Consider the following 15982-nt stretch of genomic DNA (forward strand, 5'->3'; position numbering starts at 1 on the left):
TTATATTGAAATGTGTATTTGTAGCACCACTGGGTGCAATAGCCAAGACATGGAAGCAGCCCAAGTGCCCATGAGCTGACCGTTGGATTAAGATGTGGTTTATATATACACAGTGGAGTAGCACTCAGCCATAAAAAAGAGTGAAATAGGGCCACTTGCAGCAATGTGGAGGGACCTAGAGCATATTATGCTTTGTGAAAAAAGTCAGAGACAGATACTGTATGATACCAATTATATATGGAATCTGGAAAATAATACAAATGAATGTTTATGGAAAACAGAAACAGACTGACAGACACAGAAACTCGAGGGAACCAAAGGGAAGATGGAAGTGGGGAGGGACAAATTAGGGGCATAGGATTAACAGATACAGTCTGCCATATGTAAAATAGATAAGCAACGAGGACAGACTGTATAGCACAGGGAATGACACCTACTGTCTTGTAACAACCTCGAGTGGAATATAAGCTGCAGAAATCCTGAATTCACTATGCTGTGCACTGGAAACTAACACAGTATTGTAAACTAACTATACTTCAGTGGGAAAAAAGGAAAATACGTATTTGTTTTCTTAAAAGGCCTTTCTCATAATAGACGAGGCAACCCAGCAAAATGTGGGTTGGTCCTGTCTCAGGGCAGTAAGGACCAGTAAACTTGCTCCTGCCTCTGGAGCCACCCCTGGAGTTAGGAGCCTAAGATGTTTCCCCGAAGTCACTGGAATTGGGCAGTGTCCTCTGTGTCTATGAAGACTGATTCTTGGCACCAGCAAGAAAAATGGACACTGAAAATAGCTTAGAGAAAACTTGATTCCAAGACCTTGCTTTCCAGGGGAAAAGGCAGACGGAGCAGGAAGACAGCTCAGTGGTCTTTTCCTTCCGCTGCTGTGGAAGATCCCCCCTCTATGGCAAGAAGCAGCACCAGAGACACCAGTGTGGTTGCAGCGGCTTTCTTCTGGGTGGTTTTGCGAGGCACGTCCTTCGCCATTTGTTTTTGTTTCCTCGAGGGACCATAACAAATCACCACACGTTTGGGGACTTCAGTAATGTACTGTCTCACTGTTCTGGAGTCCAGAAGCGTGCAGTCACCGGGCTGAAATCCAGGGTTGGCAGGGCTGCACTCCCTGCAGAGTTCCTGCGGGGTGAGTCCTGCCCAGTGCCTGCGGCTGCCGGCATTCCTCGGCTTGTGGCTGCATCTCTCCAGTCTCTGCCTCCTTGACCACACGCTTTCTCCTAGTCTGTGTATCAAATGCCCCACAGTCTCCCTCCTATGAGGGCCCCTGGAATGGCATTTAGGGCCCATCCAGATAATCTAGAGTAACTGCCCCAAAGCAAGATCTTTGACTGACTCACATCTGCAAACTAGGAAATGATTTTTCTAAATGAGGAGAACTTTACAGATTTCAGAGATCAGCATCTGGTATCTTTGGGGCCACCATTCAGCCCACTATGTTATTATTCTACTTGCAGCCTTTCTGTGCCTTGTATTTAAGGAATGTCTCTTGTAAGCAACTTCAAATTTTTCTTAAAAAAATAAAAAGTCTGGCAGTCTCTCTTTAAATCAGCATACTTAGCTCGTATATATTTAACAAAATTGCCCATTTATTTAAGTTTAAACCCACCTTCTTACTAGTTGGTTTCAACTTGTCCTACATTTAATTTTTTTCTCTTCCTTTCTAGATAAATTAAGTATTTTATATAATCTATGGCATTTCCTTGTCAAAATCTCCTTTGTGTGCTTTTAGATAGTGAAAACGAATTTGCATCCGGAATCTTACTTGCAAAAGCATCTGGGAAACGTGTCTTTCAGCTTTTCCACCCCTCCGTTTAGAAATATGGAAGGTAGTTGAGAGGGGAATTCCACGGTGTCCAGCACACACAGCGAGTTAACAGGGCTGTGACCCTTTCCCCACTTTCTCTGTCATCGTTACACACCAAGAGTCACCTGACGTGTTCCTGCAGCTTGGTGGGGAGGGGCGGATGGATATAAGCCTGGGCATTGAACTCAGCAACAAATAAATGTAAGCATTATGCCCCTTTTATATTTTTACAGTACTTGAGTAGTTGGCTAAGTGGACGGAACAGAGGAAATGATTGCATGGTTTCTTGTTTGATTTTTAAGGGCTGCCTGGATGTCTAGTAATGTAATTAATAAATGGAGATAGGGGACACACATCAGCAAAAGAAATTTAAAAATCGTTTCAATCAGTAGGTGATATGGGCAAAGACTGATGAAAGGTTCAGGAGTCTGATTTGATGGGGATGGAAATAAACTTTATTGTATCTTTGATTAGGTCTGCCTCCATTTTGGATGGAAACATACCTCCACAAGTTGGAGATACACTTAATTTTAATTCTGGTATACAGCAGATGAGAAGGGAATAAAGCAGGGAGGGGCAGAATTAGATCCGGGCTCGGTTCTGTTCCAAGACAGTTGGGCACAGAAATGGCAGCCTGAAATGGATCGTCTCTGGTGATTCCTCCTGTGTTAGCAACAGAGGCTGAATAGATAATTTGCCTTAAAATACAACTCAGAAAGGGGGTGGATGTGAGGACAGTTGCTGCTACCCAGAGAGCAGACAGGCTTCTGAAACAGCCTAATGGTCTATGCAAAGTGGATCGCCGTGGTCCTCGCCAGCCCTGAGACTTCCTGTGCCGAGTTTCAGTTAAGCATCTCTTGGGATGGCGCACACTGAGGGAGGCTTCCCAAAGCAGCTTTGTGGAACATGGGTGCTCAGATCCTCTGCCTGGCAGAATTCACAGTGGGATCCCCGCTACCCGCCCCCGCCTCCTTGAATCAGCACAGGAGTCTCTCTTACCCTCAGTTTGAACACTTGGGGCAGGTTTTTGAGATTTTGACATTACTTGGAGGTTTCCTAGATTTGTCTTATTTGTAGTAGTGGTTTTGTGTCCTGCATAGCTGTCACCATTTATAAAGAAGTTGCTAGAAGCAGGAAGAGTTTATATGACATCTCCTGGGACATAAGTTGGACAGATACTGTTTTCTCAGCCAAGATGCATTCCAAGTGACCTACTCCTGTTCTTTGTATGTCGAAGAGGCCATGTTTCAGAGTGGGCTAAGTGATAAGTTTGTGAATGTTTCTGTACAACACAACAAACTCTTAAGAACTCTTGGAGAGAAGTTTTACTTCTTGAATAAAAGACAAAGCCCCAGGAAGATGTCTTGGAGCTTTTTTGTTTTTACTGCTTAGAGCATGTGTGTAATGTCTGGAGGTGCAGCAGCCATTTTGTGACTGTGAAGAGGAAAGTTCCACATCAAGGAGGGCACATCAGGAGAAGGAAAAGAACCCAGGTCCTTGACATCATCTTTGACTAGCTGCAACCGGCCTCAACTGTCTGCTTACAGAATTGTTTTGTTTCTTACAAAAACAAATTTCTGTAGGTTGAATTTTCTGTTGCTTACAGCCAAATATAATCCTCTTTCATCCAGCTTGTTGAATATTTTAAACTTTTTTTCTGTATTCTTTTTCATGTGGATATTTCCTCAGTGACACAGCCCCTCACCCGCTTTCCCCACACATCCCACCTCCACTCTGCCACTTGCCCTGCAGAGATACAGACTTGGACTCACGTAGATGTGAGACCACTGAGCTTCAGGAACGGCATGGCTTTTCTCTGTTTCTACACTGCCTTTTTCCAGGGTCCTTCTAAAGCATTGTTCTCACAATATGGTCCTTCCTGAGTAGGATCAGCAGAGGGAACTGGCTGGAAATGCTGGTTCTCAGGTCCTGTTCCGGGGCATCTAAATCAGAGATGCTGAGAGGGAGCCCGCCAACCTGCCTTTAGCCAGCTATCCTGGGGTCGGGGGTTGATTCTAGTTAGAGTTTGAGAACGAGTATTCTTGAGAAATCAACCGAACAGCATCAGGTGGTGGTGGCTGGGAGCTTGTATTACATATTTCTTCTTGTAATTAACCTTGAGATAGACAACGTACAGTTTTTTCCCCTAAAAACACCATCATGAGGAAAAGTTTATAACCACAATATGAAAACAAAAAGCACAGTGCTGTTGGGGCCAGTGGATCTGCTGGAGACTAAGTTCACCTGGATGGTCGGTCAGGTCTTCTTGGGTGTTGATTGCCTTCATTAATGTAATTGTTCTGGTTGCCTCATAAAATGCAAAGCAATAGACTTGGCCAATTCATATTTAAATTGCTTCCTCTACATTGCTGATTAACTGGGAACAAGTGTGGCTTTCTGCTCTGTATATGACAATGTAGGGGAATTCTTGCTTACATATCATTTGTCCTTTTCACTTTTGAGTTTCTCCCCAAAGAGAGAGAGGAAATGTGTGTAATTCTAGGATTCAGTAATACCTATATTCCTATTCTCCAAATGTCAGAAAGTTGACCCGGAAGCTTTTGTTCGAAATAAGTGTACGTACATCCTGTAAGTCCTTAAGTCTCATTCTTAACGTGGAACGAGAGTCTTGAGATGGAGAAAATACGGATGCGAGTGAGATCTTTCAAAAAAGATTGATGCATAGCTCTCTAGGTCCCTCTAGGAAGACAGATACGGACTTATCCAGGTATGAAATCCTTGAGCTTCATTTTGACCTATTTTCTAGATTTCTTCCGTTCAAGAGAGAAGGAGCAGGAGGCCAGGGATATCAGCATGAGATGACTGAGAGGGTGGGGTTACTGGGACCAGTCATCCCAGTTTCCCTGGCAGTGGGGGCTGGGGTGTGGTCCCAGGAGGTTGGGTTTTTAGCGCTAAGCGAAACTGGGGTGATAGGTCATTGTCAGCTGAGAAGATTGATCTGCATAGAAATGGGTATTTCCTGGATCTTTCATTTCTCTGTGATGGATTCTTGCTGCGGACATGAGGTGCCCCAGCAGCCAGGACATCTGATCAAACCCATACTTTCTGTCATAGTTAACTGATTCAGAGACGGACACTGACCCAGGCCTAAACCCACCCTCTTGCTGCAGTGTTCAGTTCATGGACAGGTACTTTCCTAATTTAGTCCAATCAAAGTGCAGTTTAGGACCTTTATTTGACAGTCGGGCAGAAAGAAGCCATCCTTCTTTTACTGAATTTAAATAAAAACTGAGTATCACCTTATTGCCGCTGATACCATTTTGTAGCCAGAGGAAGAAGTAATCCTGGGAGGGTGTCAGTATGATGGAAAATAGAGGCAACATACGGGAAGAAGTTGAATCCTCGGGGCTAGCCTTAGACCGCTGAATTAAGCCTTGCCTGGGGCGCTCTGTGCCGTGGACCTTTTGAGTCCTAGGAGTCAATTATTTTATTGCTTAACCAGTTGGAGCTGAGTTTTCCATTACCTGTTTTGAGTACATTCTAATGGACTGTCCATGCAGATCTGTGTACAGGGTCAGAAAACAGCAGTTAAATGGTCTTAATGTCTTCCCTTTGATACTAATTTCTCAATGTGGAAAGATTAACTGGTTATTCTGGCTTTACACATTCATGTCTTCAGCTTATTTAATGTGAGATGTAGACTTCCTGAGCATCCTGACAAAATTTAGTTTCTGACTTTGTCCTACAGGGTGCCATGAAATACATGCATATTTATACAGTTTATTTAACCTGGGTACCCAGGTGTAAACACACACACACACACACAATTTATTCAAACTTAATAAAAGAACAGTTCATGCGCAGGTACACTCACACTCCTTCCAGCCCCTCAGACAGAGTTTCTGGGACGCCTCAAAGACCTTTCTTTTTACTTGGAAGGTCTGCATTGAAGCTGTGTGTGTGTGAGTGTGTGTGTGTGCACATAAACATTTTGTTTACGTACGTGTGGGTTCCATACGTGTTTCTAATACATGCCGTGCGTGTGTGTCTGTGTTCCTGATACGTATTTCTAATCGTAATCCTTTACTGGTGCACGTGTACAGGTACCTTCTTAGAGATGGCGCTTTACTTCCACTTTCTTTCAAGTAGCTTTTAATGATCGGTAGTCTTCATTTTAATATAATTAAAATTAATCGTTCCTCTCATGGTTGGCCTTCCTCTCGTCTTCTTTAAGAAAAGATATTTCTACATGTCTACAGGTCAAAAAGATATTCCTCTGTATTTTCCTTTAAAGGCCCTTTTTTTTTTTTTTGACATTTCTTTCCTTCATCCATCTGGAATTGACTGTGTTGTGTACAATATGAGCAAATATTCTAAAATTTCTTCACACGTATATTGCTTTTTAAAAAAATTTGTGACCAAGACCACTGTGCACACTTCCATTTCTGGGCCCTTGTTCTGGCCCATCGGAGTGCTGGCTCTTCTGTTGGGTGTGTGTGCCGGGGCAGGTGGGGGTTGAGTGCCACGGCAGGTGGAGGTGCTCACTGTTCCGAATTCCACTAGGAATTCCATGCAAGTCTTAATCCCTAGTAGCCATGGTTCTCTTAAAACCACGATGTGGGAAGATTGAAAGAAACATCAGTGTCTAGGTCTGCCTCCCAAATTTCTGTTTTAATTAGCCGGGGTGGAGCCTATGAGTCAGTATTTTTCAAACCCCACCCTCAGGAAATTCTAATGGAAATGTGGGGTCCAGAAGAGATGCTACAGAGTTCATGTCCACGAATGATTCGGGGCCTGGGGCCAGCATCGGCCTGTGCTAGCTTGCCATCTTAGCAGAAACGCACAGGATGATTTTAAAATGAACTTCCCTTTGCAATGAACTTGCATTATAATCGGGGAAAACCAAAAGTACAGGGAAAATTTTTGAGTAAAACACAGTAATTCATAATTGCCTAAGGCACTTTGTGTATTGCTTTCGGGATTTCTCTGTGTATTTAGGTAGTTAGAATCATCTTGAAAATAACTGTATGAACATTCTTCTGTAACATTCTCCTGAGTTACTTTAAATACTGTTAAATAGTCTATTGCATTATAATAACTGTTGTTATGTATTGTTCATACATATACTTGTAAAATCTTATTGTGGTTAGGGGTTTATTACTTTGTTCATGGTGATTGTAATTGCTGTTTTTAGGTGAACAGGAAAGCACGTTCTGGGCATTACGATTTAGTGTTGAGTAGTGCTGGGTGCAGTCAGAGAGACCCAGCTTCCAGTCCCGGCTTTGCCACTTGTCCATGGCCTTGTGTCTGGGAAATTATTCTCTTTACTGCTCTTTAAGATGAGGATGATATTAACCCCTCCCACATAGAGCTGTTTTCAAGATTAAGTGAGATGAATGTGAATCGCTTAACAGGATGCTGAGCTCTGGCCAAGTGCCTGATGAGTTTATCTCTACGCACAAAATGCCTGGGCCATAGTAAGGGCAGCCCTGCCCCCCTGGCTCAAGGACCAGGGTGACCTGCCTGACCCCCGTTTCCCTGGTCGTAAGTGTTCACAGGGAGGATGTCTGTCAGCAAGATGGACTCCATCGTTGTCCAGCTCAGTAACCAGATGTAGAACTTGCTGGAGAGCCCTGTTTATTTGAAAGAAAAAGTAAAACATATGCCAATTACTCTAACAATGGATGCTGCTCGCTGGCTGGCTGACTCATAGAATACTTGCTCCCTAGGTTTTCCTTTTCTTGTGTTGAATAGATCCCTGCAGCTGAGAGGAAAATGCAGTTTCTCAGCTGTGGAACCAGGTGTGTGCATGGCTGGGGATCCGCCTGCTTGGATCTCCATGTCCTCTCAGAGCCCACGGGATAGCAGAACATAAAGTAACAGCAAGCATAATAACGATTTGGGATGTCCAGATTTTCTAAGTGGAAGCAAGGGGGCGAGGGAGGAAGAGAAGAAAGTCAGTGAGGAGAGTACAGCTCTGGGGTGGAGTGTTCTGAGCGAGTCTGGTTGTACATCCTGAAGAGGTCACCTCTGGACCCAAGGGCGGCATCTGAGAAACGCTGGACACGTCGTCTAGAAGGCAAGCTTTTGAGGGCAAAGGGTTTGCTTCTTATCTATGTGCTGTTTCCTTAAGAATTTAGAACAGCACCTAGTACGTAGCAGGTGCTCAGACCATTTGTGGATCAAATGCTCTACCACTGCTTACCGTCACACCCAAGGGACAGTGAAGAGAATTGCCTCTCTGAACCTGCTTCAGACCAGCAAGGGAAGACCTGGTAAAGAGGAAGCTTAGGGGAAAGTACCGGTGTCACTTGAGCTCCCGAGCCGGGGGCAGCAGCCTGCACGTAGCCCAGCGGACAGAAGAGGCTTTGGAAATACGGATTTCAGAAGGTCAAAATATGGGAATAAACCCGAGACCAGCCATAAAAAAGATGGCAATCCCAAGAGCCGGGGGAGGCACTTAAGAGTAGAACTCTGAGTTTCTTGTCATGACCCCTGGAAAGAAGAGAAAAATGATCTGAAGGGACATGAGAGTACATAGCAAGCTTTCCAGGGAGTAATGTTGCAAAAAATCCTTGGGGATAAACACCAATGACCATGAAACAGTGATGGAAATCTACAAGAGTGGTGTCTGAAGCCTGAAGTCCAGAATGAGTGGAGGTTTGCAAAATGTGTGAGCGCCGATACACGTCTCTTGCTTGTTTGTTTGAATCTTGTTATGTGCAAAGCCAGAATGGGAGAGTAGTCTGGTTGCTTGGATTTGACCAGTGACTCTCAAAGTGTGGTCCTTGGGCCAGGAGTACCAGCATCACTTGGGAAACTGTTTGAAAGACAGATTATCGGACCCACTCTAGACCTGCTGAATTAGAGGGGGGACCCCTCCAGGAGACTCTGATGCTCACTAAAGCTTGAGTGTTAACGCTCCACCCTACACGTGAAAATCATCTGTGATGCTTGTGGAGGAAAAAAGCTCAGGCTTTACCGCAGACTGATTAAAACAGACTCTCTGGAGTGAGGTCTGGAGTGGGGTCTGGCCATGGATATACATATTTTTTTAGTTTTATTTTTTATTGAAGTGTAGTTAATTTAAGATGAATGGATAAAGAAGACACACACACACACACACACACATACAGGCGATGGAATATTACTCAGCCATAAAAAAGAAAGAATCTGGCCATGGATATATTTTAAAGCCCCTTGGGAAACCTAAAGTACAATCAGGGTTGAAAACGAATTTCCAGTTCAAGTACCATCCCCAGGGAGTTTATTAGAAATGTGGAACCCTGGGTCCTACCTACCTAAATTAGAATCTGCATCTTTGACAAGATCGCCAGGTGATTCATAGATACATGAAAGTTTGAGAAGTATTTGTATGAGATAACAGTTACAGGAAAGAAATCAGAATTTGCACCTTGTCTTCACTTTTTCTTTATTGATTGTTTATACTAACTACTCTTTTAAAGAGGTTATGGGCCAAGAAAAGGCAAGATAAATACATTGGCTGTGAAACATGAAGCATAGAGAAGGTTTGGCATCAAAGAAAGGCAGATGCCAGGCAGGCTACACGAATGAGAGAAAAGGATATTCTGTAAGACAGGTGCTTATGTTACCCACACCTCTTTGGTCTTGACTTGCGTTACCCATTGGCCAAGGAAAATAGCCAAACAAAATAAATCCACCAGGACAAAATCAGCATCAACACCAAAGTGTGATCCCAGGCCTTGGTGATGAGTTCAGGAGTGCCCTGTAGGTTCCTAGACCCGCCCTGTCCTCCGCCTCCCCCTTAAAGGGCCCTGAGGAGGGGGCGCCAGCTCAGAGCCTGCAGGTGGTAGACACGGCGGAACTTCAAGGGGGGTGACCTTGGGAATCCTCTGTGACCGTGGCTGGATTCCTTGGCAGGATGCCAGTGAAGATGATGAGGCCAGTATCTTCTCAACAATGAGTAGAGAAAAAACGCCAGCCCAGGAGCCACTTAGGATTCAGGAAGTGGTAGGACTAGTGGTCTGACCTCTCTTTTGTGATGGAGAGTCTGAGAAATACTGTTGATTTTCACAAGCTGTCCTTTGCTTTGATTCATTTCTTTCTTTCTAATTTTTTTTTTTTTTTTTCTGACAAGAGAAAATGACACAGGGTGATTGTTGCTACAGTTTTAGGGGGTTTATAACTGGAGAAGTGACCACACCTTCATGCAATGCTGATTAATGCACTGAAGTCAGTCAAGTCAGGTTTCAGGCAGACGCCTCCAGGGCCTACGCCAGCCTCCCTCATCCTCCAGCATGCTACCAGCACTTTGGCTGAGGGTCGGTAAAGTGGGCTTACCACCCCCGTGGCGGTTGGAAGGGTAGAGAATGGATATGAATATCAGGGTCTAAGCAGACAGTCAAGGGAGGGCATGATAAATCAGAGTTAGGAAAAGATAATTTATAAAAATGTCAAATAAGAAAGAATATAGCAGCAGCAATTGCCTGGGGGTGTTGAGGGATTTCAGTCCTTGGGGCTGAATCGCTTTTGTCCGGGTGAAGCGGCGGCTGGGAACCCCGCGGGTGCCTTAGGCTGCGCTGACAGCAGCAGGGGGCTCTTCTCCCCGACCTGGACCCCAGCCCCCGCTGCAGCGCTGTTCTCCATGGCTGTGTTCAGACTTAGTTAGCATATTTTGATGGTGAAGTTAACGTTCTAGAACAAGGCCGCATGGAGGGGCTTGATCAGTGAAGAGACTTGACTCCTCGTCTTACTCCCGTGGGAGAGGTGACGATGCGCCAGACGCCAGAGGGTGCAGATGACTGAGACTGCGTAGCTGGTTCGTGGGGGAGCTGAGTGCCCTCCTGCTGTAGCATAGCCCTGTCATCTCCCTTCCTCCATCAGATGAAAGGGTTTTTGATTTAGAATATCCGGCCATCTGTAGAATTTCCACTCCACTTCATAGGAAGAGTGGCTCATCTTCTGGTGAAAAGATCCCCGTCTAATAATAGGGGGTCTCTCACTTCCTGCCAGGGGTGAGGGGAACGTTCGCATCCCCCTTGCCTCTCCGTCGTCATCGCCTGAGCCTTGCCTGCCCTTCCAGGTGCAGAGCCAGTGACTGCTCCCTCACAGGCCCCGCCCTCCTTCCATGTTCTCCAGCTGTTTAACTTCAGCCTTTCCTTCTTTCTTTTACTGATTCCTTTACACGTATTTATGGAGTGCCTACTCCTTGTCAGGCACTGTTCAAAGTGCTGGGATATTACAGTAAGCAGAACATAGAATATGCCTTACCTCCTCCATCTTCCTGCAGAGGGGGACCGACAGAATCAAAGAAGCAAATCTTTAAAGTCAGATAATGATGTGTTGTTAAAAAATAATAAAGCAGGTTGATGGCTAGAGTGTGCCGTAGGGGACTGCCCTGTTAGATGTGGTCAGTTTAAGCAGAAGCTGGAAATAAGTGAGGAAGTAAAGACGCACACATATTCAGACAGTGAGAGTGCGTGTCCGGCAAGTGAACAGGGGTAGAATCTGCTTCATATATTTGAGGAAGAGCAAGGAGATGCGCGTGGCTGGAGAGGAGGAGCATTATTACACCGTCTGTTGTTGACAGTGCTTCCTAATACACACTGATATGTGAGAAACAGTTCCACTAACCTTGTCCTAGGGCTACAGACACACTTGAACCCACCTACTAGGTTGGGGGTGAGGATTGTGGACAATGGTTAGGAGCTGCATTTTGAGGATTTAAGAAGTTGATGTATTAAAAGCATCCGTTACAATGCATATGGTATGGATAAAGCATATAATGCCTGTAAAGTGTGTAAATACGGAAACAGCAATGCCTTATATGTAGTGCTACGGAAGCTTTAACTTTTATCCTTGTCGTGACCCTGGTCACGGCGACCTCCATTCTCCCCTGAGAAGCCGGAAGCAGAGCAAAGGCCTTTGTAGCTCTTTCCCACCCTAAGGAGAGTTGTTTCCGTTACTTCCCCTGCTCTCTTGGTAATCCATTTGAACCACTGGGAAAGGCTCATACGGGACTTCTTTGTGGAAATGATTTCGACTACACGGTCGGAAGGCAGCCTGGCTTGCCGATGTGCAGTTTTACAGATTCCATTTCCATGTCTAGACTGAGAAGGCACTGCACACTTAATTTTATTTTTAAGGCAAAATGCAAAAACCGTGTTGGTGCTGATGCTACCGGTAGTCGTGGTGGGCACGGTAGCTAACAGGCGTGGTAAGTTAACCAAGTGCCAAGCGCTGATCTAAGCCCCTTCATGGATTCTCTCTTCCTCCTCCTAGCCCTGTGAGGTCGTGGTAGTATTAACCTGTTCTCCAGTTGAGGAAATGGAGGATTCAGAACGTTTCTGCAACTTCCTGCAGGACGGCTAGCAGGCGAGGGAGTCAGGTTTTATCGTAGCTCGTTTGGCTCCACAACTTGAAAATGTGAATAATCCCAACTCATTTATGCCGTGGTTTGCGTTTCTTTCCCACGATCTATTATTGGAAGGATTTTCAAGGGATAGGAAGACCTGGGAGATGGATTTGTTTTTCTCAGTCTGATGTAGAAATGAGTTTTCTAATCTTTACACACACATTACCTGGGCAGAGAGAGCTGAGGGGCATTAGGAAGAGGTCAGCAGATGCCAGAGGTGGACTCCGGTGTGGGTTTCATTAATTGCAGTGGAGAAATGGTCACAGTTAGATTCGCAGTGGTTCCTTGAAATACATTTTGGATTTTGGAGTCCAACCCTGAGTGTTAAGGACCAACGTCACCTCCTGCAAATGGACATTATTTTGTGCTTCTGATACCCAGGTTACTATGAGTTGATCTACGGAGGCATTTCCTACTGTTGAATTTTGGTAACCCCAAGTCTTATTTAGCCATCAACATGGCCAACAAGCTTATTTGCAAAGATACAGACAAATGCTTTATAATTGTTATCTTTAGTTACCTACTTGTCCTTTCGTTAAGTTTTGTAGTTTATCCTTTCCCTAAATTACCCGTTTATTGAAGCTCAGACATCTGTCTTTTTATTTTCTCTTCCCTCTGGCACTTTTGCTCTGCTGGGTAGATAACTTGCTGAGTAAATGTCTGAGGGTTGTCAGGTATCAACTTCAATTATGAAGAAACAAAATGCATGGGCTTGGTGACAACTATTCAACGAGAGAATTTAGCACTCTCAGTTGTCATGTGCATCTAGATATGATTTTACTTGCAGGCTAAGGCTTGTTTCTTTAATAAGGTTGGTTGTCCACCTCGTTCCCTAACTTAATTTTGTTTTTATGCAATAAACTGTAACTAAAAAGGGATAAACAACTAAAAATATTTATTGTGGGAAATAAAAAAGTTAACCAAAGTATTTTATTGATACATTCTTGGACAATATCACAGAGTTGGAAGAGAATGGAAAGGGGGGCTTTTTCAGCAAGGGTGTTTTTCCACTAAATTGGCACATGAGCAGCAAGATTAACGAAAGTACTTATTACAAACAGTAAAAAACATACATGCTTTTTTTTTTTTAAGTCCTTATCACACTGGTCAGTCATGGGGGCATGAACCAAACCTCAAGATATGAAATATCCATATTCTTTTCTTCAAATAGCTTAATCATTGTATGAAACTTATTGCAAAAGACCCATATCCTAATTAAAATAACAAAAGAGAACACAAATACAAATATTGAACATAAATTGTTAACATGTACTGTAAAATACATTACTGGCATGCATTCAAAGATCAAGACCTCTATTCCGTTCAGCCAGTCAATGCCTTCCTTCCGTGTGACCTATCGTATCACCAGAGAGGTGGGGTATACTTTCTCAGCACAGTTTTTGGTCTTTAAATAGCTTTTTTGTCTAAAAAAAATAACATGATTTGCAGTGTTACTATAATCATAATGATACAGTCATGTACATAATTTTTTTTTTTTAGTCTGCCGAGATCTTTTTAAAATTCTCATTGTTGTAAAATTTCCCCAAATTTCCCGCCATCTGAGAGAATAGGGCTCAATGAAAACAGAGCATTCGAAAACAAACAGTGAACCGAGGTACAACATCGTATGGCAAAGTGCAAAAGTCCTCACAAACTGTACAGAAAAGTTCAAAACCTTGCAGCCTGGAAGTACGTACGAAGAAAGACAGGTCAGCCCCAACACGGTCACTGAGGCTCTCAATGGTTCATCCCAAAGGGCCCGGGTGGGACTTGAGTCTCAACACTCCCTTGGGTAGGGAAGGTCCAGAATTGCAGCCGAGTTGGCAGTGCTGATGCCAGTGACTTATTAAGCCAAGAGAAAGTAAGGGTATTTCATAAAGCAGCTGTGTAGGACACTTGGATCCTCTACCATTGGTCTCCCAGCCGGGGATGTTCCTCTGGTGATGAGCAGCGGGGTTGGACCAGAAGAGTCCTATGCCAGGTTGGGTGACAGAATAACTGAAGGTCTTCCTCCACCATGGTTCCGTGGACTGGAACAGGTTAGATGACCAGGTTATTATAACTGACATACTTCTTTTTTGCAGCAGGGCCTGAAAGAGAAATGTGAAAGGGTCAGTTGCGGCCATGACTCTGTTTGCAGAGGGAGAATTAGATCTGTGATGACTTGGGTACCAAGTCAAGATGAGACAGTGCACCACTGAGGAACATGCAAATCACTTCAGATTCCTGTGACCATTTCTAAGATTCTGACCCCTAAAGGCAGCTGTGCCCAGCAATTCTCAAACCATCTGGGTTCTCTATTCTGGAAAGTTACCAACTTCCTTTATGGTCTCTACCATTAGTCAATTTATCAGTGGGTGTCATGGTTTCTGATTAGCTTAAAGGACCCATCCATGTTGCAGTGCATTTCCTTTTGTGGTCTTCTCCCAGACTGTCTTGGGAGAGGTCTGTCCTGGGTCACTGGAATTAATTTAGGTTGACTACAGATGAGGCATACCAGAGTGCCTTCTCTGGTCCTGATTTACACAATCAGATCACCTTAGATTGAATTTTATAGTGTTCTCGTCAGTAAGTCGTAAATGGTAATTTGCAGAACTACTGTCATCAAGGTTTGAAGCTCACCCAAATCTGCCAGGAATCTCAACATGCACTGTCTGTGCTGGCTTCCCTTTAATGTAGGATAAATTGCTTATTTGGTACAGAGATTTCAGGCCTCATCTTCACTCAGTCACTCACTCATTCCTTCATTTATTTGTTCAGTGGGTACGTGTCAGTGGCCTACCATATGCCACACAAGAGGCTCGGCACTGTGAGCAAGTGATGAGCATGTCCGACCCTCGGCTGTCCTCCTGCCGGAACGAAACTAAGACCCCAAGATCCCAAGGTATGTCTCTGCTCTGTGTTCTAGTTCTCACCACCAAGTAATGCGATTGCTGTGGCATGGCATCGTCGTTCTTTGTTAAATCTTTGGGGTTTTGCATCAGCCTCTGATGGACACAAAGGGACCATCACATTCACTGATGACTTACTGCTTCAGGATCTAAACCATATTGTTCATTTAATACAAACAAATAGCAAGAATTATTCCACGACTCTTAAGTAGGGATTTATGTGTGAATTTAGGGGAAGGGAGAAGCCGCAATAACATACTGAAGAAAGTTTGTATCTGAACTTTGAGTGATGCAGCCAGTATGTTATAGATGGATATATGTGCATACACGATACACAAGACTGATCTTAGGTTCCGGATTAAATATTCAGACTCTCCTTCTGACAAATTCTGGTTTGAAGACTTAGGCTCATTTCTTTATTAAATTATGTTGCATTTATTAACTGAAATTAGAGGGAAAATAATGACATTATATGTTATATACTGTATATATTATACATATTATGTGTATATATTATAATTATATGAAATTGAGGGCCTCCTGGACAATCTGGTCATGAGACTGGTCATTGAGCACATTCACTTGATAAATGCATAGCTTCTGTAATGCCTCAGTCTTCTGAGAAGGTTTCCATTGTCATCACGGCTTTCAGTGTCTTCAGTGACGCTTGGTTTGAGTACATGTAGGAAAACTTCCCAAAGATGGTTTTTTTTTTTTTTTTTTTTTTACTCTGAAGCCTGTTTGCAGGGTTGTAGCTAGAAAAACCCGTTTGACAGTTGCGAGAAATAGTCACAGCACGCCTTGTCAATTGCGAACATAGTAATTACCCTCAGGGCAAAGGGAAGGAAAACAAAAACCCAGAAGCCTGTATGACCTGAGTATCTGACACCACCTCTGTTGTGTGTTTAATTAAGACTG

At 43.9% G+C, this 15982-nt stretch overlaps 1 protein-coding gene and 1 long non-coding RNA gene across 2 annotated transcripts in view; one reads left to right on the plus strand and one right to left on the minus strand.

The window, feature by feature from the left end:
- Positions 1-15982, plus strand: part of LOC141573762 (uncharacterized) — a 527901-nt gene that overhangs the window by 387256 nt on the left and 124663 nt on the right. Inside the window, exon 4 of the long non-coding RNA XR_012499880.1 lies at positions 14934-15057. This is a non-coding gene — a long non-coding RNA (uncharacterized LOC141573762). The remainder of the gene's footprint in view (positions 1-14933; positions 15058-15982) is intronic.
- Positions 13082-15982, minus strand: part of GRM7 (glutamate metabotropic receptor 7) — a 769912-nt gene continuing 767011 nt past the window's right edge. The window contains exon 10 of the mRNA XM_074344432.1: positions 13082-14263. Coding sequence (XP_074200533.1) covers positions 14214-14263 — 50 coding nt within the window. The 3' untranslated portion in view covers positions 13082-14213. The remainder of the gene's footprint in view (positions 14264-15982) is intronic.

This window comes from Camelus bactrianus, chromosome 17, assembly GCF_048773025.1.
Source record: "Camelus bactrianus isolate YW-2024 breed Bactrian camel chromosome 17, ASM4877302v1, whole genome shotgun sequence".
NCBI classification, from domain to species: Eukaryota; Metazoa; Chordata; class Mammalia; order Artiodactyla; family Camelidae; genus Camelus; species Camelus bactrianus.